This window comes from Lepus europaeus, chromosome 9 (assembly GCF_033115175.1).
Source record: "Lepus europaeus isolate LE1 chromosome 9, mLepTim1.pri, whole genome shotgun sequence".
Classification (NCBI taxonomy): domain Eukaryota; kingdom Metazoa; phylum Chordata; class Mammalia; order Lagomorpha; family Leporidae; genus Lepus; species Lepus europaeus.
Window position 1 is genome coordinate 94,995,924 of NC_084835.1, and position 27,635 is coordinate 95,023,558.

Genomic DNA, 27,635 nt, shown 5'->3' on the forward strand with positions numbered 1-27,635 from the left:
GTTACAGAGAGAGAGAGAGAGAGAGGTCTTCCTTCCGTTGGTTCACCCCCCCCCCCATTGGCTGCAACAGCCAGAACTGCACCAATCTGAAACCAGGAGCCAGGAGCTTCTTCCAGGTCTCCCACACAGGTGCAGGGGCCCAAGCACTTGGGCCATCTTCTACTGCTTTCCCAGGCCATAGCAGAGAGCTGGATCGGAAGTGGAGCAGTAGGGACTAGAACTGGCACCCATATGGGATACCGGCTCTGCAGGCCAGGGCTTTAACCTGCTGCACCACAGCGCTGGTCCCGGAAAGCAATTTTTATAAAGCTGATTATGATTCCTGGGAGATCTCTAAGACTAGGAGGGTGGGGAGCAGAACCCCACAAAAAGCCAGCCACAAACAGTGGCCTTTGAGGGACCATGAAGTTCCCAGTGGCCCCTGCTCCTGGAGGCCTCCCAAAAGGCTGTGGAAGGTCACGGCTAGGGGGTGGTTTAGTGGGGCAAGGGGAGGCTGCCAGCCCCTCAGACAGAGGGGAAGAGGTCTCTCCAGGTGAGCCCGTCCCCCCGGTTCTTGTCCAGCCACCTGCCGCAGCTGAAGATGGTGGCCACACCGGTGCTGGTGTTGGTGACTTCCACCTTGTCCACCAGCCAGCCCGAGTAGTAGCCACTGCTGTCGTGTTCCAGACGCACCTTGCGCAGCTCCCCGAGCTCCAGCGTCTCCAGGAAGAAGCGGTCGGTGCTGCCCCGCTCGAAGAGGTTGCGCATTTTCTGCTTCAGCTCCCGCTTGCCCGTGTCCCCGTTGGCTCCAAAAATGGTCACAAAGACGTTGGCGTCAGTGCCCGCCCCTGGCTCGTAGCCCGTTGTCACGATGACCTCGTACTTGACCGGCACCAGGCTCTGGATCTTGCTGGCAAAGCTCTCTGTTGTCTTGGTAACTTCAAACACCCGGAAGTACTTCCTCTTCCTCTTTAGGGGGATGAGGCTGTCGCAGTTAAAGAAGTACCTAGCGGAGAGGTGGGAGAAAGGAAGGGGACACGGGTCAGGGGGCATCAGCCAAGTTCGCACACTTCCCCAGAGGGCACCCCCCACCGTCATCCATAAAGGATGCCTCCCCCAGGCATCAGGGTATTGGGTTAACATACGAGCATGTTAAAACCCAAGCCGAGTGCAGCCTCTAGCCTACTAGCTGCTCCTAGATTCGTCCACCCTCCTCCTCCCTACCCAATCTGTAGGGCATCCTGTTGACCCCACCTCTAAAACATGCGCAGGGTCTGCCCACCTGGAAACCAGCCAGTGCCTCTCTATCTGCCTGCTGCTGCGCTGCCCCAAGCCATCAGCTTCCACCTGGACCTCAAGAGCCTCCTAACAGCTCTCCCTGCTCTTGGCTACCTGTGGCCAATTCTCTCCATAGCAGCCAGTGCAGCCAGGTGTATCACTCCTCCAATGGCTCGCCACTCTCCAATGGCTTCCCAGGTTAAGTAAAAACCAGAGACTTTACAGTGGCCTGCAAGACCCTACAGATCTAGCCCTCCCGCTCCTGATTCCCTGTCTGACCTGTCGCCCACCTTTCTATAAGCTTGAAACGCTCCAGCCATGCTGAGCCCCTTGCTCCCTCAAAGGACTTGATTCCTGCTTTTCCCTGGTGCTGTCACCAACAGAGACTGCTGAACGCAGAGCGACCATCTCAGGCAGTCAGGCGGGGATATTGGGTTGAACGGTGAGTGCGTGTATGTGGACGTAGCCGGGTACGTCCGGACCTGCTGAAGAGGCCTCCACAGGTGCAGAAGCAAGTGCAGGGCAAGAGAACGGACTTGGGGCAAGAAGTCCCCTCACCCGCCCTCTCCCACTCCCAATGTTGGCCTGTGGATAGTGACCCTGAGGCCAAAGAATTTGCAAGGAGGAAGTCAGAGGGCACGGTGGGAAAAGGCTGCAGAGGGAGAAACAGGGCACGGGGCTGCCAGCCCTGCCGCCCCAGCCTATGCAACCTCGGGCGAGTCCCGTCTCCCACCTAGACCTTGCTTTGCCCACGGGCAGAGCTAGATGCTGATGCTCAGGCTGAACGATCGCAATGGCTCCTCCCACTCCAGAATGCGAATCCTGTAGAACAGCTTTGGAACTCAGCAGACCTGGCACCAGCTGGTGACTTCAGGAATGCAGCGCGGGGTGTGCCCAGTGGCACAAGCTCAAACTCCAGAGTTTCGGCAGCAGTAAGAACTTGGTTTGAAGCACTCCCTCCAAACACCAGGGCTCTGCATTGTTGTGTCCCCTGAACTCCCCGCACAAACCTGAGCATCATAGTCCTCCCATTGCACAGAAGGGGGAACGAAGGCAGGAGAGGAAACGTCATTGCTCAAGGTGACCCAGAGTCGGGGCCTGCCCGGCCCCTGCAGAGTGCGCCACTTAAAGACGCTTCCTAGTGAATCTTTGTTCTGTTTGGAGACAGCTCTTCCTCCAATCTCTCACTTCCATGTCACCGTGTTGTTACAGATCACAATTTCTTAGAGGGGGGCGTATTTGAATTCTTTGCTTTAAAATTCTCTTAAAATGCATAGCCCCACTAACATACGTAATTCTATATAAAAACACAAATCCTGTGATCATACACGTTTTTCCCAGGGCACTCCAGCTCACTTCCTTTGGTTTGGCGCTCTCTCCTTTCCACTTGAGCGTCCCACCCTCACCTCAGACGACCCATGTAACAGGCTGCAGTGTGCCAGACTCCCTCCATTCTCCCCCAGCCCTGCACAGGCGGGCGCGTACACAGACATAGGAGGAAGTCAGCACTCCCCTTACAAACAGCGTCACACGAGACACGTTTGCCTGCGTGTCGCTCTTCTCACTCAACGATGCTTCCTGGGAATGGCTCCAAGTCATCTGGTATGTATTTAATTCATTATTTTTAATGTCTGAAAAATATTCCCTGGTGTAGATATAAGGAAATGTTTGCTAATGGACATAATTAGAAGATCAGCAGAACCTGGGACGTAAGGCAAGGCTCTAGCTGCAGATGGACACCAGCCTGCTCTGGCTGGAAACCAGCGGGTAGGGTGACCAGTGAGAGTGATGGCAAAGGCAGAGAGGAATGAGTGAAAAGAAATGATTTCTACTGGGGCCGGGCATTTGACACCATGGTTAAGGCACAGCTTGGGACGCTGCATCCCATATAGGAGTTACTAGGTTTGAATCCTGGCTCCACTTTCGATCCCAGCTCCTGCGCATGCACACCCTGGTAGGCAGTAGGTGAAGGTTCAAGTAGTTGGGTCCCTGCCATCCACATGGGAGACCTAGACTGGGTTCCAGGCTGCTGCCTTTGGCGTAGCCCAGCCCAGCTCTTTGCTGCCATTTGGGGAGTGATCCAGCAGATTAACAATCCTTCTGTGTCTCTCTGGCTTTCAAATACATACTAACAAACAAAAATTAAAGTTGCACACCCCAAATCAAGATTTTCAAAAAGAAATTATCTATATATAAATATTTTTTTACTTATTTGACAGGTAGAGTTAGAGAGAGAGAGAGAGAGAGAGAGAAAGGTCTTTCTTCCATTGGGTCACCCCCTAAATGGCCGCCACGGCCGGCGCTGAGCTGATCCGAAGCTAGGAGCCAGGTGCTTCTTCCTGGTCTCCCATGCGGGTGCAGGGGCCCAAGCACTTGGGCCATCTTCCACTGCCTTCCTGGGCCACAGCAGAGAGCTGGACTGGAAGAGGAGCAACTGGGACTAGAACCCGGTGCCCATATGGGATGCCGGCGCCACAGGCAGAGGATTAAACAAGTGAGCCACGGCGCTGGGCCCGAAATGATCTATATTGAAAAACATCAGGGTGGGCGTCATGGTGCTGCAGGTTAAGCCGCCACCTTCATTGCCAACATGCCACATGAGCATAGGTTCAAGTCTTGACTGCCCCACTTCCAATCCAACTCCCTGTTAACGCACCTAGGAAAGCAGAGGCGATGGCCTAAGGGCTTGGGCCCCTCCTACCCACATGGGAGACCAGGATGGAGTTCTGGGCTCCTGGTGTTGGCCTGGCCCAGCCCTGGCTGTTGTGGCCATTTGGAGAGTGTCTCTCAGTGTAACTCTCTGCCTTTCAAATAAATAATATAAATCCTTAAAAAAAAAAAACCATAAAAGTGTGATATGATCAAACGTTGTGAGACACTAGAAATAACCAGAGGGCATGGGGTCACCGAAGTCCTGATGGGGCCCATCTCTGACAGGTGGGGTTTTGGGGGAGTTTCACTTCTTTTATGTACTTTGTGTCTTAGTTGAATTTTTATAATGATTATGCATCGACTCGCCATTGGGATAAAGACACAAAAGTGTCTTCATTGTGAAAAACCAATAGGAGCTTTTTCGTGTGCGTCTTTCTGTCAAAATCCTGAGCTGCTCTGTGACAAGACCTGGTCAGAAAGGTGCAGAAAGCACAATGAGAAAGAGGGGTCAGCGCTGGGCAAGGCTGCACAACAGAAACTGGACCTTTGCTGTGTTTCCAGGGGGTTGGGACCGAGTTCTTCTGCAACTCACAGAAATCCAAACGTGGTTCTCGTGGTAGCTGGGAAGGCAGTGCGGGCGCCACAGAAACAGCCCCGCTGATCCAACACACTCCCCTGCCGGGTGAGAGCCACAAACCACAGGCTGAGACCTCCCCGGGCAGGCGGGTGGGCTGCAGGAGGACTTCTGACAGCCCCCCCTACCTGGAAGCCCACATCCTTGCCCTGCAGCCGGGCCCTAGCCTGTATCCTATGTCTTCCCTCTCTCTCTGCCAGGTAAGGACACGATGAGAAGGTGGCCGTCTGCAGCCGGGACGAGAGCCCTCATCAGAACCCAGACTTCCAGCCTCCAGAACTGCGAGACACAGATGTCTCCTGGTTACCCCACCCCTCCCTGAGCCAAGACCCTGTTCTGCCTGATTCCCAAAGGGAAAGCCTGGAACAGGGACGCCAAATCCAGCGAGTGTGCAGGTCAAGGCAGAGTGTGGACAGGTACTGCTCTGAGACACTTGAGCTCCCAAGGGTCCCAGCTTCCAGCCCAGAGGCCATGCGGGGTGCACCAGGCCTGCACCTGCTTCTGTGCAGGGAGCAAAGGCTCTGGGGCATGGAGGAGCCCAGCAAGGCCAGGTGGGATGCCCCTCCCAGCAGTGACAAGCTGGCCTTCCTAAGGCGGAACCTTCAGCCTTCACTCACTCACTGTCTGCACAAGCTCTGCTCTTGGCTTCCTCCCTAACCTTCCCTGCTTCCTCCTCCGTCTTTCCTGTCTTCCAGAGCCTCGGGGCTCTTCCTGGCTTCTGGCGGTGGTTACCAAGTGACTTTAATTAGACAAACTGATGGCTGTGACTGTGTCGCCCAGGTAACTAAAATCCTTAATCTTCCAGAAACGCCCTGGTCTGCAGAAGGCTCTGCTGGGAGAAGTGCAAGGCTTCTTATCTGGGGTGTCCAGGGGCAGGTGGCTCGCTCGTCTCTGGTCCCCACTCTGTCCACAGCACAGGGGGCTTTCACCACAATCACACAGTGGCAGGTGACAAGCTGCACTCCTTCGTCATCACAGATGGAAGTGGGGGAGGGCGAGGAGAGGCTCTGCTGCCTGGCCCCGTTCAACTTTTCCGTATCTCTCCTGGGTTCAAAGGCTGGATGAACTCAAGGTCATCTGCTCCAGCCCCCTGCCTCTGGAGGCAGATGCAAAACAGCAAAAGCTGGCTCCCTCCTTGCTGCCTTGCAAGCCTTCTGGATGAGGCGACCTCAGCTTTGGAAAGGTCACCTCCTGGCACCCTGCCCCCTCGCCATGGTCCAGCCTCAGCTCCCGGCCCCTGCTGGGGGAGAGACACAGGACATACACGTTGCCATACTCCATCTCGGTGATGGTGATGGTCTTGACGTGCCACACCAGCTCTCGCTTGGGGATGAACCGGTCCTCCCTGGCGAGGTGGCCCACGCAGAGGGAGGCGATGTCCCCCAAGTAGATGCTGTCAAATTCAAACGTGTCTGTGGTCCCTCTGCAGGAAGCAAAGGTATGGCCAATGAGCTGCCTGTGCTCTCCAAAGTAGGTCAGTATTCCAGGCTAGGGAGTAGGAAGAGGGTGGCAAGCGTGAGCTGACACCAGTCCTGGCTCACTGAGGGGTTCAGTCTAGCTTTGGGGTAACACCATTGAGTCCTACCAGTGCTTGGCTATAGCACCAAACAATGGGTTCGTCATCAAGCAGTGTGGTGCTGGGAGGAGGCTGGGGCCCTGGGTGTTGGGCTGGGGAGGGAGCCAGGAAGGAAAGGGGTCCCTGCAGCCACAGATGGGACAGCAGGGTGTGGGGGTGCAGACACTGCTGGGGCAACGCTGGTTCGTGTGCAGCATGGGTTCCATGAAGGAGATGGTACTGAGGGAGGGGACGTGCAGGCAGACCGTGGTGGGAGGTCTGCAAATGCCAGGCTAAGGGGCCCAGGCTTCGGCCCTGATGGAGAGGGAGTTTGAAAAAACGGTTCCTACAAACCAAGCTTTCGTATCCCTCTCTGATTCAAATGTTGACCCCTAGCTCCAGATGCGATGCCCAAACTCTCAAGATGTCAACATGCAGCATCCCTTCTATCGGCAGGCAGGGCCTTGGCAGGTGGGATTAGTGCCCTGAGCAAAGGGGCCCACAGAGCTCCCTCGCCCCTTCCGAGTGAGGACACAGCAAGGAGATGGTCATCTGCGAGCCAGGAGGCCGGCAGGCCCTCAGCAGACACCACACCTGCTGGTGCACTGACCTGAGACTTCCGGCCCTCAGTGCAATGAGAATGCTGGCATCTGTTACAGCAGCCCGGGGGGATGGAGACAAGGCATGGGGAGCCAAAGGCCGGGGGAGACCATCCCAGTGATTCGAGGGGCACTGGGGGACAAAGCAGGCATCTGAGCTGCTCAAGGTGGCCCTGTCGGAAGGGGGCATGAGCTCCCGTCTACACAGACACAGGGTGGTGTTTGCAGGGTGCAGTGCTGCCCCACCATGGTTCCCCCCTTGCCCTTTCATACATCTACAGGTGCTTACACAGTGCTGGTACACAGTAGCTGCTCAGTAAGGACCTGCTGCTCAGACTCATTTGAATACCTATGCCTCTAACCAAGAGAGGAGAGTCTTGGGGTCCCTCCCTAACCTACCTCACCCCAATCCCCACTCCCCTGTGGGCACCCCTCTTCCTACTTCCTGAAGGCCCGCTGCCTGGAAGAATTTTCCACGAGGAACTCTTTGGACCGGTTCTTCCTGCCCTCCAGGATGAGCCACACGTTCTCCCTGGTTTCGCCTCCGTTGCCCGTTTCTATGACGATCTCGTAGGCTGCAATGGAGGAGGGGGGAGAGGGTCAGCAGAGGGGGAGTGGCCGTCCCTATGGGGGCCCTGCCCACCACTGCCTCAGGGCCCTTGCTTGCTCATGGGCCAAGGCCTGGGGATGACAGCAGGTGCTGCCATGGAGGCGCTCTGAGTACAAGTGCCTCGGCCCTGGGGCTGGAGGGCGCATCCCGGTTTTATTTCCGAGAGCAACTTCTTTAGCTGGAGACCATGGGAGCTGCCGGGAATGGGGCAAGAGGTGGGGATAAGGACTCGGAGAGACACTGGGGCCTGGCTCTCAGGGACGGACGGGTCCCCACAATGCAAAGCAGAGAGCCGAGGCTCAGGACAGAGGATGGAAAGGCCGGGCCCAGCTACAGAAAGCAGAAGGCCAAGGCCCACAGGCAAGGACCCAGGAGGGCCTTGAACTCCTCCAACAAGCAGTCCCCCTCCTGTCTGGTCCCCGTGCTCACTCTGTGCCATGCTCTCTCCCAGCAGCCTCCCACCCCGCAGGTCCCACAGCATGTTCACACTGGCGTTCATTCATCTGACTCTGGCTCAGAGGGTGCCCAGTGCTGGGGCTGGGTAGCCCTGCTGGCATCAGAACTCACTCTGTAGCCCTGGATGCAAACACCGACCACACCATATGACAGAATATAACCTAGGGGCTGGCGTTGTGCCGCAGCAGGTAAAGCCGCTGCCTGCAACCCCTGTTTCTCTGTCTCCCCTCCCCACCATTTCTGTCTCTCCTTGTCACTTTGCCTTTCAGAATAAAGGAATATTTAGGAAATATAACTAAGGTTGGAAGATCCCATCATAACTCAGCCTCTGGAAAGCTTTCTTCCCATTGGTGGGGCCCAGGCACTAGCACCTGTGTTAAAGGCACAGTGCCCTTCACGGGCAACCTCCTTAGAGATCAAGCCCCTGTGGAAGGCACCCAGGGAAAGCGGCTGATGGAGACAGCAGATTCTCCTGCACACTCTGTCTAGGAAGGCTGGATTCAGCAACCACTGTCACAGGCACCAGTTGGATGAGGCCTCATGATATAAAAAGAAACCAGAGGGGCCGGCACCGTGGTGCACCAGGTCAAGCTGCCATCTTTGCTGCCAGCGCCCCATACTGACAACAGTTCGAGTCCTGGCTGTCCCTCTTCTGATCCAGCTCTCTGATAATGCACCTGGGAAAGCAGCGGAAGATGGCCCAAGTGCTTGTGGCCCTGCACTCATGTGGGAGACCTGGAAGAAGCTCCTGGCTCCTGGCTTCAGCGTGGCCCAGCCAGCCCTGGCCATCGTGGCCATTTGGGGAGTGAAGTATTGGATGGAAAAATTTCTCTCTCTCTCTCTCCTCTTTCTCTCTTTCTTTCTTTCTCTCTCTGTAGCTCTTTCAAAGGAATAAATCAATCTTAAAAAACAAAAATAAGAAAAGAAACCAGAGAGGACTTTGCACCAAACCGCGCAGCCCAGCCCAGCCTTCAAGCCAGGGCCAGCTTGTTCCCAGTGGGTTTCCCTGCTATCTAATTCATCACTGTGACTCAGGGCTGTATGTGGGTCCCCAGTAGCTTAGTTCCATGTTCACCAAGCAATCTTTGGGGTACTCGTATAGGCACTGCACCCCGACTACTTCCTTCTGTGGGCCTCTGTCTCCCTCCAGCTACACCCAGGTTTCTTCTTCCAACACCAGCCCTGCCTCCCCAGACTCTGAAGTCCCAGCCCAGGCTTCCCCCCCTGCTAGGCCGGGCCCACCAGTGTGCTCCGTACTGGTCTCCTCCAGCTCTTCCCGGATCTCATTGTTGGCACAGGCAAAGTCGCGGACCGTCTGCCTGTCGCCCTCACTCTTGGAGAGCCAGCAGTCACACTGGAAGCGGAAGGTCTCGTCGCGAGAGTTGTCTTTCACGTCAACATAGCTCAAGTGCCAGCCAGGAAACAGCCCTGGGAGAGAGACCCTGTGAGGGGCTGAACTTGTCCTCCCTCCCCTTTCAGACCTCTGCACCCTCCTCCTCCCACAGCCCACTGCGCTGTGTGGCCCTGGACAATTTCCCCACCCTCTCTGGATCTCTTCTCCTTGTTGCTGAAAGGAAGGGCTGGGCTGGGTGGTCTCTGAGGGTCCCTCCAGCCCAGAGGAGACAACTCCCTCTGCCAAACCCTTAATCCAGGGTTCTTGAACATGAAGAGGAATTTGTGCACGGGATTCCGCAGTCCCCCTGAATTCTGGGAAACTGTGCTTCAATTACATTTGGACTTTGTACTGGGGAGAAGGTGCACAGCTCTCAGCATATGCACATGGAGGTCTCTGGCGCAAGAAATAGTCACTGCTGGGAGTTCGCAAAGCTGAAGGCTGATCCCTACGACTTCCTGACACCCACAGTCACCTAGCTCCTGCCCATTAGCCTCCAGGAAGCCCTTCCTGAGTGCCTGCTAGTCCTGTATCACATGTCCTCCTCCATGCTCCAGTAGCACCGTGCACCTGCCTGGTCATGCCCTGACCACTCTCTGTCGTCACTGCTTACATGTGACCTATGCCCTGCACCATGAGCACCTGAGGGCAGGGACTGGGTCTCATTTGGTTTCATTTCCCTGATGTCTGCTATTGTGATTGGCAGACAGTGGTTGCCCAAGACATTGATGAATGATATGGGGGACCTTGGCTGTGCCGCTCACCAATCATAGAAGGAACTGGAAACCTCTCTTTCTGAAGGGTGTGCTCTAAAGCTGACAAGTCTTGGCACACACAGCTGAGTCCTGGCACACACAGCTGCTTCTGGTGTAACTGCCTGGGCTGCCCTCACAAGTGCATCCATTACAGCAACGCTGTCAAGCGGGAATCAGCGTGCATTTGCTGCGACAGACGCACATTGTTGACATCATGCCCTAGTTGGGCGACTCTCCACTCTTCAAAGTCCTTGAGAACTCTTCAATCAAAGGGAACCCTGCAAGGGGAAGTCCCCGTGGTCTGGCAGGTCGTGGGAATGACACTTGCTGCTTATGACGTGTGCACAAGACAGCCCCACAAGGAAGGCGTGTACGTGCTCTGGTCCTCTCAGCCCCACCAAAAGGTCTTTCTCTAGGATAAGGCACTGCCAAAGCAACAAGTGTAGATCCTGCCTCTGGTCTCAAAGGGCTCACAGCACAGAGAGACACAGAGAGGGTAGCTCGGCCACCTATGCTGTGGCAGATGGATGTTAAGGCTTGTGGACAGGGTGCACATCTTGGCAGTCCTGATACAGTGCCATGCCAGGTTTAGGAAGCAATTGTTATTTTTTGCAGATATACATCTTTACGGAAGTGGAACCAGTGAGAGCTGAAGCAATTAAAGAAAAAATTTTAAACACTTCTGTTGAGCAGTGGTGAGTTATTTTATCAACAAACTTGTATTTTACCTCCATAAATCTTTTTTTACTTTTCCACTCTAGGGACAGCTCCATCTGTAAGTCTGCAGATTGGCTGCTTCCCGAGGTGGTTCTCACTACTACCATGAAACTGATTCAACTACCCAACAAGCCTCATTTGGTCTGGAAAGAATGCAAATAGGACTGATTGAAGCTGTCCTCAAAGGCTTCCAGACCGGAGCTACACAGGGGGGGAGAGGCAGGTAGACAGGAAGGCAGAAAAAAAGAAGATGCCTTGTGGATCCCATTGAGACGTGTCCCACAGGGAGTCTTTCTCTCTCTACAACATTGTGGCCAAAGGAGATCAAAGGGGGTTGTGAGTGTGTGAGCGTGGGGCCATGCGCTACCTGGGGAGGTGGCTGGCAGAGCTCACGGCTGCTGCTGGAAAGCTCTCTTCACATGCTCTACGCCCCAGGCAGATTCTACTCCTGGATCGTACTTTCTGGGTGCCAGGCAGGGTGGTGACAGAGGAAAGCAGTGCACCAAGGGGAGACGGGGATTCTGGCCTTGAGCTCTATCTTCCCTAATTTGCTGCTCCCGCTGAGTGGAGGAAATCAGCCAGAGAAGGAGTCCACCTCCCTTTCCACTATGTCCCCTGTCCCTGTTCTCTGACAGGGTGACAGTTGTTCATCCCATCCCCAGTGCAATTTGCAAGTACGAGCTGGTGGGACAGACTTCTGCCATGGTCAACGGTGGGCAAGCCCCATCTCTGCTGACATGAAGGAAGTTTCATCTTCGGCTTTGAGCTCACTGCTGACTCACTTGCCTTGCTGTGGAAATGTTCGGTGTGAGTGACAGGGTTCTCACCACAGGCTTCCCTTCCCCACAAAGAACCTACCGAACATGCAACTGCAGTCAGGCAGCTCTGGTACTGCCGGCGATGACAACAGCAAAGTAGACAGACCCACCCTCCCCACCCCCGCCCAGTGACAGCCAGCACTAGCCAGATGGCGGACACCCAACCTAGCCCTGGTGGACCAGTAGGGCCCTATCTGAAGCTGACTATTAGAGAATCCATTTCTTCACAAAATCCCCTCTTCTGGGGTTCTATTTTATTATTTTTTAACGCAAAGATAGCAAACATGCCACACTGCTTGACACATTGCCTTTTCCCCACAACTCATCTCATGATATAAACATCTGTCCCATTATTTGTCATTGTAGGCTGGTATTCTGTTGCATGGGTACACCACAAATTATCTACTTTGTCCTTGCTGATGGATAATTAGTTGTTCTTCAGACTTTTATTTCTATACACAATGCTATGATAAATATTCTTCCATGTGTATGAGAGTGATTGCTAAAGGTCATAAATCAGATTTTGTCACTTATCCATTTAAACTCTCCGAATGGCTTCTCACCACTCTCAGAACAGAATACAAACTGCTCACAAAACCATATAGATTGACATGATCTAATTCTTTTCCACTCCTATGATTTTATTTCATGCCACTCAGAAGTTCACTTACTCTATTCCACCTACACTGGCCTTTTTTACCTTGATACATGAAACCCTGTCTCATCTTGGAAACTTGGCATTCACTGTTCTGTCTGGGAGGATATTCCCCAGACTCTGAATGCCAACTCTGTCTCATCACTGAAGTGTCAGATCAAGTGTCCTGTCTTTGGGGAGGACTTTGTTAACTGCCCTTTTTGTAAAAGCTTCCCCTTCCTTCCCTGCCATCAATCACCATAAACCCACTTCACAATCTAAAATCATTTTCTTCTTATCTCCTCCACTGTTGTGTGTCTGTCTTCTCCCACTAGGTTGTGAGCGCATGAGTGTGGGAGTCTTGCTAATCGATCCCACACTATATTCCAGTGCCTACAACAGTGCTTAGCATACTACTCATTCAATGCTTACTGACTGCATGAGTGCCCACTGCCACTGAACACACAAGATCAAGGAAGAATCGCACTGGTGGTGGTGCTTTGGGAGAAGGAAAGAATTTAAAGTCTTACTGGGGCACTGATTGTGTGGCATAGCAGGTGAACACCACCTGTAACACTAGCACCTCAAATCAGAGCACTGTTATCATCCCAGCTGCTCCACTTCTGTTCCAACTCCCTAATAATGCACCTGGGAAAGCAGCAGAAAATGGCCTGAGTAATTGAACCCCTGCCACCCACATGGGAGACCAGGATGGAGTTCCTGACTCCTGACTTTGGCCTCTGTGGCCATTTGGGGAGTAAATCAGTGGATGGAAGACCTTTTTCTATCTCCTTCTCTCTGTAGGTCTACCTTTCAAATCAATAACATATTTTTTTAAAAATCAAATCTTGGGGCCAGCTTTGTGGCATAGTAGGTTAAGCCTCCACCTGTGGTGCCAACATTCCATATGGGTACTGGTTTAAGTCCTGGCTGCTCCACTTTTGATCCAACTCCCTGCTGATGGCCTGGGAAAGCAGTGGAAAATGGCTCAAGTGCTTGGGCCCCTGCACCCACGCGGGAGACCCAGATGAAGCTGGCTCCGGTTTGTCCAGCCCTGGCTGTTGCAACCATTCGAGGAGTGAATCAGTAGACGGAAGACCTCTCTCTTTTTGTTTCTCCCTCTCTCTGTCTGTAACTCTGCCTCTCAAATAAATAAATCTTGTAAAAAATAAAAAAAATAAAACCTTACCAGGGAGCAATGGCCTGTCCTGGTAGAACAGATTACTTTATCCCAAATATTCCGCAGTTTACCTTGAGCAAAAGGCTTCTTCTAAAGAACTCTGAACCAGTGTGGAGGCCCAATCTTTCAGGTAAGAGATGGCAGGCTCTGGGTAGGAGCAAGAATGGCAGCTGGATGCCCCTGGATTTCAGCAAACCACATGCTGCTTAGGATCTTCCCGTGACTTTCCATGTACGATGGGGTAAAGGGCTCAGGTGAAATTCCGTGTTTACACAGTCACCTTATCTATTGCAACCGGAGGAGTCTTCATACAATCCTGGTCTCCAGGATAGATGCATTATGCATCCCTCCTCATGATGGCAACAAGCTATTCCTCTGCCCTAAATGCCTGCCTAGCCCCTGGGTTTCTCAGCTGTCACTCCCTCCCTGAGGCCCTCTGAAATCCCCAGGCCTGCAGTAGCCCTTGTCTGTTCATTATCTCATTCATGAGCATACATGTATTAGGAACTCTTTGCTATTGAGCTCATGACCATACCCAAACCCCTTCATGGCTACTTTTCTGCACATGCCTGACCTTCAGTTAGATTTTAGGGGTCCAGAATCATGTTTTATGGACTCTAAGGGCATCGCAGGGACACAGGGATATGGACTTGGCATTCACTACATATAGAGCTGATAACTTATTTTTACTTTTTAATGTGAATTGTTAGTTCTTTGTTTCAGTGAAAACCTTGAAAATTCTTCTTGAGTAAGAAACTTCTGCCTTAAAAATAATCTTGAGCTAAGGGATCATCTGGGCAACTCATATTTCTTCAGCAAGCTCCAGGAATGAGGTGGGTGTTTAGCCTAGCACATAAGATGTAGCTTGGGACACTTTCATTTGACATGGGAGTGCTTGGGTTGGAGTCCTAGCTCTGCTTCCCCTTCCAGCTCCTGCTCATGCACACCCTGGGAGGCAGCGGTGATGGGTCAAGTAGTTGGGTCCCTGCCCCTCACACAGGAGAGAACTGAATGGAACTCCAGATTTCAGCTTGCCCCAGCCCTGGCTGCTGAAGGCATTTGAGGAGTGAATCAGTGGATGTGAGATCTCTTTTCTGTCTGCTTGTCTCTGTCTCTCTGCCTGTGGGGAAAAAAATCCATGGATGGTCTGAAGTGATCATCTCACCATGGAGGAGCATGAGAATGTAGCTGTTATGTGTCACAAACTCTCCTTGTCTCCATCACCTAAGAGGCTGCCCAGGGTGACATGCTGAGGTCTGGCAGATTTGCGTTCCAGTCTTGAATACTCACCTAACTGACCGTGTTCTCATAGCTCTATACCTCAGTTTCCTCACTTGTACAATGTGGGGGTTAAAATATATGACTTCTGAGGTCCTTCATGTTTCTATGCATTTATGTTATTCAAAAGAAAATACATAAATTTGTATCGTGATAAAAAGTATTCTTCACCTCACCAGAATTTTAATTTAACAGAGGAAGCAAGAACAGCAAGATGAATTAGGAAATAAACACTGTGGTTATAATTTGTTCAGTGTTGTAAGAGCCATCAGGGTAATTGGAATTAAGGGGAAGAATTAATCATTTATCTTGATTTACCTCTATAAACTATATTTCATGATAATCAAAGAGCCTGAGGGACAATTTTTTGTACAGAAAACTTCCAGCTAGTAAGTGGATAAAAGATGGCAGGACTAGAAAATCACTATTCATAGCCCTAATGGATCATCACTGGGTGGAGTCACTGGATGAAGAGGTAGGAAGGAGTTTTACAGTGCAGCAACTGGCTGACAGCGACTGCACCCACTATTCCTTATCGGCATCATTCAGAGTGCGGCTTCTGTGCACTTTCTAGTACATCAAAACATAGTATTTCCTCAATACAATGCATTCCTCACCAATTTCCTCCATATAAAGCACTGAGCAAATTTACATATCATCACTCAGGACTGGAGAAATCTGCTGTGGAGTAGAAATCTATGGATACAAATAAGTCCTTGTTTCGTGTTATAATGGTGGTGTGAGAAAATGATCACTTTAAAAAGAGAAACACTAAGTACACTCAGGGTGAAATGAAAGGAAGTTTGAGATTTAATTTTATATCTTCTTTCAACCAAAAATAAGTTAATAAAGCAAAAGAGAAAAGAGTAAAGCTAATGAGACAAATCATGATAATTACTGAACTTGGGCAATGGGCACATGGAAGTTCTTTTTACTCCTTCCTTAGTTTCTGTGTATATTTAAAATTTTTCATAAAAAACTATTAGATAAGCAAAAAGATGGAAAGGTAGACTCAGGGAAAGAGGAGATTACTATGATTTAAGTTAACTAAACATTCACAACCTTACTTCCATGATATTTGTTCAGGAATCCTCACCTTTTCTTTTGTGGAAGACTCTCAAACAAAATATATCTGCCCTCAGAAATTTCTATAAAAGGGAAGCATAATGAAGTTGCAAAGTTTTAAAGACTAAGTATGAAGAAATGTGGAAAGACTTTGGAAGAAAAAGTTACTATAAAGAGGAGGTTGGGCACAGAAACTGCACTTTTTGCTTCTGCTCCTGACCCAACCACACAGGCTTACTGAGGATACAGAGATCTTATTTTTCTTGTTGAGCCTGCATTCAGATCCAATGTCTGCTTACAAGGGAAAGAGGATCACATGGATAACTCAGGAATTCTTTAAGTCCATTAGTCATTAAGGGGTGAAGGCAAACAGACCGTCATCTGCTGTTCAAGGTGGGAGTGAGGGAGTAGCCAGGTCTTTGGAGAGTCTGGCATCTAAACAATAAGACAAGCAGTAACAGCAAGTAGCTACAGGGTTGGGATTTTAGAGCTGTCCGTGGTGCTGAATCACCTGCTTCCAGGATTTCGGTAGTGATTAGATAGGAGGAATTGGCTGATTGGATGATAGATATTTCCATGGTAGAAAAATGCATCAAGAAATCTGAGAAAGTCTAGATATGTGGACAATCAGCATTTTGGAAGGGGGAGCAGTGGCCACTGGAGGACTTAGTCAAGAAATGGTCTCATGGCCAGGACTCAATTTTTAAAGCACCCAGACACAAGGAAAATTGACTCTGGAGAAACTGAGTGCTCCATGACTGAGGCATGAAAATATTGGAAGGGTCTGAGAAACTGAAAGATAAATATTAATTAATCCTTTTTAAAAATCTTTACTATTTTCTTTTAGCCTACATATTTTTTTTTCTTTTTATTTGACAGGTAGAGTTATAGACAGTGAGAGAGAGACAGAGAGAAAGGTCTTCCTTCTGTTGATTCACACTTCAAATGGCCTCTACAGCTGACGCTGTGCCAATCTGAAGCCAGGATCCAGGTGCTTCCTCCTGGTCTCCCATGCAGGTGCAGGGGCCCAAGCACCTGGGCCATCCCTCCACTGCCCTCCCAGGCCACAGCAGAGAGCTGGACTGGAAGAGGAGCAATCGGGACTAGACCTTGGTGCCCATATGGGATGCAAGCACTGCAGGCAGAGGATTAACCAAGTGAGCCATGGCATTGGCCCCAATTAATCCTTATTAAAATATATTAATTCCCTATTGTATTTCATGAAGTGTGACAGGCACTAAGGAATGATCAATGAGCAAGACAATGACACTTGTGGAGCTGACAGTAAAGTAAAGGAAATGGAATAAGCATGCAGTTGCCAAAATGTTGACTGTTCTTGGAGAGATGTCAAGGAAGGCAGGGCAAAGAAAAGACATTCAGTGAGGAGGTGAGGATATGAGTTTGTTAGCCGCAGACAAGGAGAAGTCATGAAGATAGGATGCAGGTGTGAGTTAGGTCACAGGGCAGAGGTTCTTGTGGCTAGAATTAAAAGGCAAGTTCAGAGTGTATTCAGAAACTAGTCCACAATGCCTCTCAGGTCTGTATATTTCCTCTCTTTCAAGCCTGGGGGGAATAATTGTTTCCTGTGCCACAGTTACCTCTAAACTGACTTCAGGGCTGTAGGGACTCTTCTTGCCAAACATCACTTTGAGTTTTTTTTTTTACCTGACATCACTTTGAGTTATGGATCTGGACCATTTGGCCTTGCTGTGCTTTAAACTGTTGCAGTTAACCACATTGACACAAGGATTCTGACAGGAATCCTCTGATTTGGTGTTTTATCTTGGTCAGTGGCCTAGAATTTTTTTTTATGCAGCAGCAAGTCCTGAGAAAGATTCTTGGCTACAGAAACACAACTGAATTGAGATCCTGAGGATGTATGTACTTCTCTATTAAACAGGAGAGTCTTTAGTACTGTATTATTTTCCTAAAATAAATATTACCACAAACTTGGTGGACTAAAACAACAGAATTTATTCTTTCACAGTTCTGGAGACTGAAGTTTGATGTCAAAGTGTCAGTTGGGCCATTCCCACTCTGAATGCTCCAGAGAAGAATTTTTCCTTGCCTCTTCCTGATTCTGGTGGCTCCTAGAAATCCTTAGTGTTCCTTAACTTGTAACTTCTATCTCTAGCTCTAGTCTCTGCATCCATCTTCACAAGATCTTCCGTCTGTCTCTCTCCATGTCCTCTCATCTTCTTACAAGAACACAAGTCATCACTGAATTTAAGGCTCACCCTAAATCCAGAAGGGTTTTATCCAAGACCCTTAACTACATCTGCAAAGACCCTGTTCCTAAATAAGATCACTTCTGGAGATTGGGTCTTAACAAAAACTTAGGCGGCAGGGGATGCTATTCAATCAATGACACCTACACTTGGAGTATTAAAAATAATAAGAATGTCTGATATGGTGCATTACTTCTGGAGACCTCTCAAACACCTAGACAAGAGAAACAGATCTCTGTGGAAGTCTAGAAAAGGACGTAATTCTGGAGTCTCCATTTAGGATTCAGAAGCTGCCACAAGCTGTTATTTGATGTCAATTTATTCATTAATTCACATAATTATTTAAAGCTAAGGGTAAGGGGCTGGCATTGTGATACAGTTAGGTTAAACCACTGCTTGCAACACTGGCAGCCCGTATCAGAGCCCTGGCTTGAATCTTGACTGCTTTGCTTCCAATCCAACTCCCTGTTTATGTACCTTGGAAGGCAGTATAGAAGACAGTCCAAACATTTGGATCCTTGCTACCCCTGGATGGAGTTCCAGGCTCCTGGCTTTGATCTGGTCCAGCCCTGGTTATTGCAGCCATTTGGGGAGTGAATCAGTAGATGGACACCTGTCCCCTGTCACTCTTCCTTTCAAATAAATAAGCAAATTTTTTTTTTTAAAAATGGCAAGGCACTTGGAATACAAATTAAATCAAAGTCTCTATTCTTGAGGTCCTCAAAGTCTGACAATTGAAATTGGCAATACAAGTACAGTCAAGTATTGCATTGCTACAAATAGAAATAAGAACAGAGAAATTTAGGAGCACAGAGTAGGGTGAATTTAACTCCATTTGGGATAATTGGGAGCTTCATGAAGAAGGTGATAGTAATTTGGATTTTGAGCAAGCATAAGAATTTACCAGGAGAAAGGAGTTGCAGGCACAGAGTTATCTCTTGCATATCCTCTTATGAACCAATGTTAGCTCGACCAAATGATGGAAGTTATTTCGTGAAAGGCTAAACTGAAACAAGGCTGACCTCAAAGTTCAGGGAGTTAGGAAAAAGAAACTGAAAAATAGAGAAAATCTTCTTAATGGAAACTGATGATCCTAGAGAGTTTTCATATTACAAATTTGTATGTGCTGTGATTCTCTCTGGATGAGCTGAAATAGTTAGGAATAAAGAGGCAATTCTACATTACACGAAGGACCAGAAAACAGAAAAGATAAGGCTATGTAAGGAAGGTCCCTTGACAATATTTTGTATTTGGTGTGAGGAGTACTTAGGAGACAAGGAAGAGCACTTTCATCTGATAAATATAAATCCATAAATGACAGAACAATGTTCATATGTTCATCTCCCCCCTCCTCCTTTCTCCCTTACAGTGACTTACATATTTGGTTATGTAACACAATTTCTCATCAAGGGATTCTGGGGATTTGCTAAGGGTAAATAAACAAATTCAGTGTTTTGAATAGATTTGCTATTTGAAAACAAATGTGGTTTTCTCATTTCCCCTATTAAGTTTATGTCAAGGAAAGCATGCAATGGGAGCCAATGCACTGTATCTTGGGATTCCGTGGCTAGTGAACAATCCTCAGCTTTGCAGAGTAGCCCAGATAAGATCTTCCCCCCAAATACATTTCAGCCTGGAAGTACAAGACATGGAGGTCATTTCCCCTCCTCTTCCTTCTTTTCCAGGATCTAACTTGAAATGTTAGAATTTTCTGGGAATTGTAAATTTAGCTCTAAGCAACCTCTGTTTTCCTCAAGCTATGCCTTCTCCATAGACTCTGTCACTCATGGCTTTAATATTGTCTCTGCATTAACAACTCGTTTTCCTCCTGAGGTTCTGCCCCCCCCCCCTTTACTGGACATCACCCCTTGGATGTCTCCTAGGTCTTCACATTGAACTTCTCTGGATGAAGACAGCTCTCCAGAGTCCTCACTGTTCTTGCTCAAGTCTTCTCAGCCAAATCTTAACAAGTACTCTGCCTTCACTATTTCTCAAATCTCTCTACTCTTTTCTCCATTCCTACTGCTACCATATTACAAAATCATCATCCTTCTTCACAAATCTCTTGACCATCATTTGAAGTTCATTTTTTCCCTTACTTAACCTATGCCACACAGATACTGCAATAGTGCTCCCCAAGTGGCTCTGGTGACTGGGATCTCTGATGGTTTCTCAGCACAAAGCTAGGACAAAGACCTGATCTTTGAGACAGATTCTACTATCACAGCTTGCCTGCTTCCTGTATATTTTCTATCTCCTACCTCCATTTCCCTATTTTGTAGCCATTCTGAATTTTCCTTTTGTTTCTGGCACATATGAAAGTCTTCTATTTCAGGGCTTTGATATTTGCTATTCACTCTGCTTCACATGTGCTTCTCCACTTTTAGAAAACACCATACTTCACCTAATATCTACTCCTGTTCCTCCCTCAGGTCTCAGCTGAAAAATGACATCCTCAGAGAGGTCTTGCCTGAGTCCTCCAATTAGTGCCCTGTGGACGTCCACCTTAAAGACTCATCACTATTTAGATCATTTGCTTACTTAATAAAGGTGGTTTTTTTGCTAGAAGTTTATTTCAAGATGACAGGAAGCTTGTGGGCTGTTCACCATTCTGTCACCAGCGTTGAACACAATGCCTGAGAGTAAGGGCTCAGTAGATGCACTCAGTCTTCACTGTTCATGTTGCACCTCCCCAGATGGGCCTATTTGCCAGAATTTACTTGCAACCTCCAAATTCACACTCAAGTGGTTATTCGTGAACAGAGGCAGAGTGGCGAGAAGTCTCGGTTGCCTGATGCACACGTTTCAGCTGAGATGGAACAAGGCAACACTGCCCTCTTGTTTCCGCTCTTATACCATAAACAAGCGTCCTATCTCGTTCTATTTAGTGCCACTCTCTTCACTTTTTTGTATGCTTTTGTTGGGTTAAGTTCATTGCTTAAAAACTGTCCACAAACAGAGTGTTTGGCCTCCAAGCTGAAGTGCTGTTTGACGTTCCTAAATGCAGAAATGCTGCAAACGTGCCTTGCAGAAAAATCGCATGTTAAATAGGCTTCACTCAGGCACAAGTTACAGTGCTGTTGGTACTAAGTTCAATGTTAATGAACCAAAATATATATTAATAAGATATATCTAAGCAAAAACACAATCAAACAGGTTGTGTGTTGATCAGGTGATGAAAACTTTGTAACAAGAGGAAGCCATAAGGAACCCAGTCCCTTATTCCCCTGGGAGCATTGGTTCCGTATTCGTGCGTTAGTGAAATCTCAGCAACTCTATAGAGTATACCGACTGTGAAAAATGAGGACCAACTGGACTTGATTTTTTAACTGGTGTCAGTGTTGGACTTGTGGGGATTGTTGGGGCTGCAGCAATAAAAGGCTTGGATGGCTCACTTTGTCCAAGGAGAGGACATGACAGATAAGAGGAGGAAAACAAGAAAGGGGGGAAAGAGCATCACTTCGACCTTGAATCCTGCAATGCTACAGCATGGGTTTTTCAACATTCTTCTCAAATATACAAGCCTTACTTTCCTCAGTGGTTTGGAAGGAAGGGGATATAGCCTGGAGGCAGATTCTGGAAGGTTCACCATGAGAAACAGACTCAAAGGTGAGGGCAGACGTTGAAGGTGTGGCAGCAACCAGAGAAGTCAGCCAAGAAACACAGGACTTAGAGAAAAGGGGCTCAGAGTTGGGTAAGGTGCAATGGAGAGAGTGGTCTTTACCGGCAGGAGACACACAGACGAACTCTGACTTGGAGGTGGCAGTTCTCTGTCTTTACACTGTTAAGAGGCCCAGTAATTTTGACCACCTTGCCAGGCATCTGGATGTCTATTGCAGGTCAGGTTGAAATAAGTCAGCCCTGGGGCTGGCACTATAGTAGATTAAGCCTCCTCCCGCAGTGCTGGCATCCCATTTGGGTACCAGTTCAAGTCCTGGCTGCTCCATTTCTGATCTAGTTCTCTGCTAATGTGCCTAGGAGGGCAGTGAAAGATGGCCTAAGTGCTTGGGCCACTGCACTGGCATTGGACACCTGGAGGAAGCTCCTGGCTCCTGGCTTGAGATTGGCGCAGCTCTAGTCATGGCCATTTGGGGAGTGAACTAGCATATGTTAGATCTCTTTGTCTCTCCCACTCTGTCTGTAACTCTGCCTCTCAAATATATAAATAAAACCTTAACAACAACAACAACAACAGCAACAACAACAAAAGTCATCCCTGACACAGGAACCCTATATCAGGCTTTGGAGCTCATAGTCAGGAGAAGTCAAGGAGGAGTCAGAACCCTGGACAGCTCCACAGACCCAAAAACTGTTGGGTAATTGTCCCCAGACATTTTTATTTAAGGTTACTTTATTATGTATTTGAAACAGTAACATGTTGAGAGAGAGAGAGAGAGAGAGAGAGATGGAGAGAGAGAAAGATCTTCCCTCTGCTGGGTCACTCCACCAGAGCCAGAAGCCAGAAACTCCATCCAGGTCTCCCTATGTGTGGCAGAGGACCCAAGTACTTAGGGCATCATCTGCTACCTCCTAGGGTGCATTTTAGCAGGAAGGCTGATGGGAAGCTGAGGCAGGACTCCATCCCAGGCACTCCTAACTTGCACACCACAATGCACATCCCTATCTCTTTTTATTTTTATTTTTTAAAATATTTTCATTTGAAAGGTAGAGACAGAGGAGGGAGGGAAGGAGATATTTCATCCACTTGTTAATTCCCCAAATACCTGCAAGAACTAGGGCTGGGCCAGATTGAAGCTGGGAGTCCAGAAGTCAATTCAGGTCTCCCATGTTGGTGGCAGGGACCCAAGTACTTGAGCCACCACCTGCTCCCTCCAAAGATGTGCATTAGTGGGAAGCTGGAATTGGAAGCAGAGTCAGGACTCAAACACAAGCACTCTGATATAGGATGTGGGTGTCCCAAGCAGCATCCTAATCACTGCTTCATAGGCCCACCTGGGTCTTTAACACAGGCATCTCCAGTCCTTCTTCTTCTTTATTTTTATTCTTCTTTTTTTTTAAGATTAATTTTATTTATTTGAAAGACAGAGTTACAGAGAGAGGTAGAAACAAATGGCCACAATAGCCAGAGCTGTGCTGATCCAAAGCCAGGAGCCAGGAGCTTCTTCCAGGTCTCCTACAAAGGCACAGGGGTCCAAGGACTTGGGCCATCTGCCACTGCTTTTCCAGGCCATAGCAGAGAGCTGGATTGGCAGCAGAGCAAGTGGGTCTCGAACCAGTGCCCACACAGGATGCCGGCACTCAGTCCAGGGCTTTAACCCACTGAGCCACAACGCCGGCACCCCCAGTCCTTCTGACCATGCCCATGAATGCAGCACCCACAACTGTAAATGGCCTTGGCATTAACTTCCCTTCTTGGGAAAGGAGAGTCATCCAGTTTTCTGGCCTGACGGAACGGTGGTCAGGAAACCTCTTTCTCTTGGGTCTCGTGGTGTGGCTGAAGACGGAAGGAGCAGTCCAGGCCTCCTGGCAATACCATCTCTTCCTTCCCAGAGTGCTCTGCTCTGCTTCCTTCCAGGGGAGGGGAGGGGCTCATGAAGGGCAGCTGAGAATGTCTGGTGAGTTTCTCTCCACAGACACGTGATGCCACTCAGCTGAGAAGTAGTGAAGAAAAGTCCCCGTCCACTGCACCCTTGGACAACACAGCGGTGGGGGCACGGGGGGCACAGCACAGAGACAGAGATGGATTCTGGCCCTCACTGCTGCATCTTCTTAATCAAGCCTCAGCACAGTGGCTGGTGAGGGACGGGCAGGGACGGCTGGCCCGCTGCACAGTGCCTCCGAATGGGCATCAGGAGGCCTGGACTTGAGTGCTGCTGTGTCTCTTTCTTGCTGTGTGTTGAAGACTAAGGCATTCAAACCTCCCGGGGCCTCTGTAGGCCTTGGTTGTAGAAAAAAAGGATGATAAAGTGCTTTGGCTGTGATAATACGCAAGGTGTTTTTTGGGATCCAATGTCTGTATCTTTAGCAGAAACCAGAGTTCCAAGTATGCTGTGAACACTTTAGGTGTTTGTTATGTGAATGACTGAACGGATACACTGAAATCTGAACAATGTGGAGCGCTGTACAAGCGTTTGCTATTTTACTGCTTTGAAGTCAATTTTATCTGTGCCTAATCTGAGCTTATTCCATGTGATGGGGAAACTTTTTAACTGCTGAGCTCATGTTAAAGCAAAGTAGTCGAGCTACTTTAGGAAGACAGGCTGCAAACTGCCAAGCCAGGTTTCACCTGTGACCCGGGATGGTGGGTGTGGCCTCAGTGGGGATTTGGAAGAAGTTAGGGGAAATACAGGAGCGCTCCGGGTGACTTGGAGAGGTGGGGGCAGGATTCAGAAAAGCCTAGAGAAGGCCTTGGGCAGACAGTGGGCCAAGGCTGGTTTTGACCAAAGGCACTGAGATGAGTTAAGAAAGCAGTACTGGGGCTGGCGCTGTGGTGCAGTGTGTTAATGCCCTGGCCTGAAGCTCCAGCATCCCATATGGGTGCCAGTTCGAGACCCAGCTGCTCCACTTCCAGTCCAGCTCTCTGCTATGGCCTGGGATAGCAGTGGAAGATGGCCCAAGTCCTTGGGATCCTTCACCCATGTGGGTGACCCGGAAGAAGCTCTTGGCTCCTGGCTTCAGCTGGCGCAGCTCCAGCCATTGTGGCTAATTGGAGAGTGAACCATCAGACAGAAGACTCTCTCTCTCTCTCTCTCTCTGCCTCTCCTCTCTCTGTGTATTATTTCAAATAAATAAATAAATCTTTGAAAAAGCAAGCAAGCAAGCAGTACTGGGGCCGACGCTGTGGCATAGCGGGTAAAGCCACCACCTACAGTGCTGGCAACCCATATGGGTGCCAGTTTGAGTCCCAGCTGCTCCACTTCTGGTCCAGCTCTCTGCTATGGCCTAGGAAAGCAGCAGAAAATGGCCCAAGTCCTTGGGTCCCTGCACCCCCATGGGAAACCTGGAAGAAGCTCCTGGCTCCCGGCTTTGGATCGGCCCAGTTCAGGCTGTTGTGGCTGTCTGGGGAGTGAACCAGTGGATGGAAGACACCCCCCCCCCCCCGCTTCTGCCTCTCTGTAACTCTGCCTTTCAAATAAATAATTAAATCTTAAAAAAAAAAAGAAAGCAGCAGTGTGTGCATCCAGAGGGTGAAGCTGAATGGTTAACAACTCCACTCTAATTAGAACGAATCAGAAATGGAATAGAGCGTACAAGAAATACAGTGGCCTAAAGACCACAAATAACAACAAAAAATGTGGACAACGTGGACTTCATCACAGTCACACAAGCAACAATTATCCCTTAGGTACTTCAAAGTCAAAAACACATTTCTCAGTTGGCTTCTGATTTCCTGGTTTAGATTTCTAGGTGAATCCACGACTTTTAGACTTCCTGTCCCAATAAACACAATCCTTTACAGAAAACCTATCAGAAGGGATTTGGTACGACGGCCCTTTTTTCTTAATTTTTATACCTGAGCTGAGTAGAACTAATGCTCCCACACCACAGACAATGAAGACCCACTAATAGCCTGGGGAGCAAGCAGGAGGAACTGAGCCGCCTCTCCAGGGCCTGCCCAGAGACACCGGCTCTCTGTAGCCCATGAGGCCATTTAAAGGATATCCCTGCCATGATCAGCTGCCTGCCAGGGGCCAGGGAGAGGTGCCAGGGTCGGGGGGTGGGGGGAAGGCTGGGGGCTGCCCTCCTGGCCACACCAGCCCTGGGGGGCGGAGCTACCTTTGTTGTCATGCCACACCCTCAGCTTGCAGAGGTGACCCAGGCTCAGCATGTCGGGGAAGTTGAACGTGTCCGAGTTGTTCCGCTCAAACTTGTTCCAGTTGGCTGACTGCTTCAGGGCCAGGGTCCCGCTGTCCCCGTTCTCCCCAAAGATGATGATGAACACGTTGGCATCAGTGCCTGCTCCTGGGGGTGAGGGTGCACAAGGTAAGGCTGCAGGCGCCAGCCTCTCGACACACAGTCGGCCTCCTCTGGCCTTGCGCCTGGACTTGGAGGAGCAACCGGGGTGGGGGTGCAGGAGGCCACAGTTTAGAGCCAGCAAGGGTGAGGCGGAGGTGGGAAAAGCCAACTAGCATGCTGGGACTTCCAGGTCTCCAAGCGTATCTTTCACCTTTGTGCTTTGCCAATGCTGTTGGTCTGACTGCAGCCGTAGTCGGCAAGCGTGGGTGGCTTAGTACAGACACATCTATTTCTGGGGAAACGCATCCGCACTAAAAAGGCTTTCCATGTAGCCTGGCCTTGCAGTGAAAATGACAAGCCATCCCCTGTGCCATGTAGGTTTAACAGGAAGCCACGTCGACTCCAATCGACTCCTACATGAGTGCTTCTTGTTATCTGCTTAAGACAAATAGAGGTGCTGGTCCCTGTCAAACAGCAAATGCTTCTGGAAGAGATGGCCCTGTGATGGCGTTCTGATATACACCCTGTTATCAGTGGACTTCTCAATGCACATGAAAGTATGCTGATGCTTGCAGCTTTAAACAATCAGGGTGAAGGCTCCACCTTGGTGGGGGGAATGGGAGGGGAAGAAGGGAGGAGCCTAAAACAAACTTGAGCAGATTTGCTGACTCATCGCTTATGTCTGGAGTCCTACCATTTCTTTGGCTAAGCACTTCTCTGTTGAAAACGTAAGCTGCCATGACCAACAAGGTAGTCCCTGGGAGTAAGTTCGCCAGATTGCTGGCAATGGCTCCTGGAGAGCAGGCTTGGGACAGGAGGCACCGCCCCCAAGGCTAGCTGAGCATGTGTTCATCATAGCTCCCAGCCTTTGCACACACTAGGACTTTTGCTTGCATGGCCCTTCCTCTGGTATCCCATATGCATAAGTGGCTTCTGCGTGCTTTTCTGGGATTGACTTTGACATTACTCAGGGAAACCCCTGCCCAAGTTCCTTGCCCCTGGTTCCCAGGTGGGCTAGACGCCCTCCTCCATGCTCGACAACAGCACGCTGGGCCAGTGTCTGTCAGAGCCTCAGACCTGCAAGGGCCCTGGGGCTACATCTCTGCCCCATGGCCCAAAGCTGACACATAGCAGACGGTCACCTAGCACAGAGATGGAAGACAGGAGCCCAAGGGCACCTGAGGCACGTGGCTCAGGGGTGGGCCATCAGGTAGAGCATGCTCTGAGCCAAGTTCCTATACCATTTTAGCGAAGGGGTTCTTGCTGTCTCTGGGAAGAAATATTTTGTTCAGACAGGAAGTGACACCATGACAAAGGCATGGATTGACAGCCTCTGGAGGAGCCATCGAAACCAGAGCCTGGGCCAGGATTTCTGAGTGGGGACAAGGATAGAGGCAGCCATGTGACAGAGGCGTCCTCACTCACCCAGGATGTCGCTGGTCTTCACCGTGACTGTGTAGGAGGTCCACTCCATCATTTCCTCTCCATCAATGACTGCACACATCTCACACACCAGGGTCTTCTTGCCCTTCCGCTGGGACAGCCAGTCTCCATAGTAGAACATGGTCAGATCTCCCGTGTTCATGTTCTTCAGCAGGATCTGGGGAGAGAAGGCCGGTGGGGAAACACCCTCCCTCCCCTCCACCAGCCCCCTACTCGCAATGCAGCCCCTCCACTGAACCCGGCAACCCAACACCCTGGATCTGAGACGAGCCCTTGTCACTCAGACTTGGGGTGTGGAATGGGTCCTGAACCCCATAGAGAGAACCCTGGCTTGGGGCCTGGAAATCCTGAGAGGTGCCTATAGGCCTTTTCATTTTTTTTTTTTTTTTTCTGAATGAGGGGCATAAAAGATGGATCAAGCCATTGTCAGCCACAAACTCCTGG

General features: G+C 49.7%; 1 protein-coding gene across 3 annotated transcripts in view; it reads right to left on the bottom strand.

Annotated features, from left to right (window-relative positions):
- Positions 1-504: 504 nt before the first annotated feature.
- The window catches only part of LOXHD1 (lipoxygenase homology PLAT domains 1), a 172,735-nt gene continuing 145,604 nt past the window's right edge, over positions 505-27,635 (bottom strand). For all 3 annotated transcript variants that reach the window (XM_062200274.1, XM_062200273.1, XM_062200272.1), the window contains 6 exons: positions 27,174-27,348; positions 25,569-25,754; positions 9,021-9,191; positions 7,140-7,272; positions 5,808-5,966; positions 505-985 (listed from right to left, as the gene is read on the bottom strand). In XM_062200274.1, coding sequence (XP_062056258.1) covers positions 505-985; positions 5,808-5,966; positions 7,140-7,272; positions 9,021-9,191; positions 25,569-25,754; positions 27,174-27,348 — 1,305 coding nt within the window. The remainder of the gene's footprint in view (positions 986-5,807; positions 5,967-7,139; positions 7,273-9,020; positions 9,192-25,568; positions 25,755-27,173; positions 27,349-27,635) is intronic.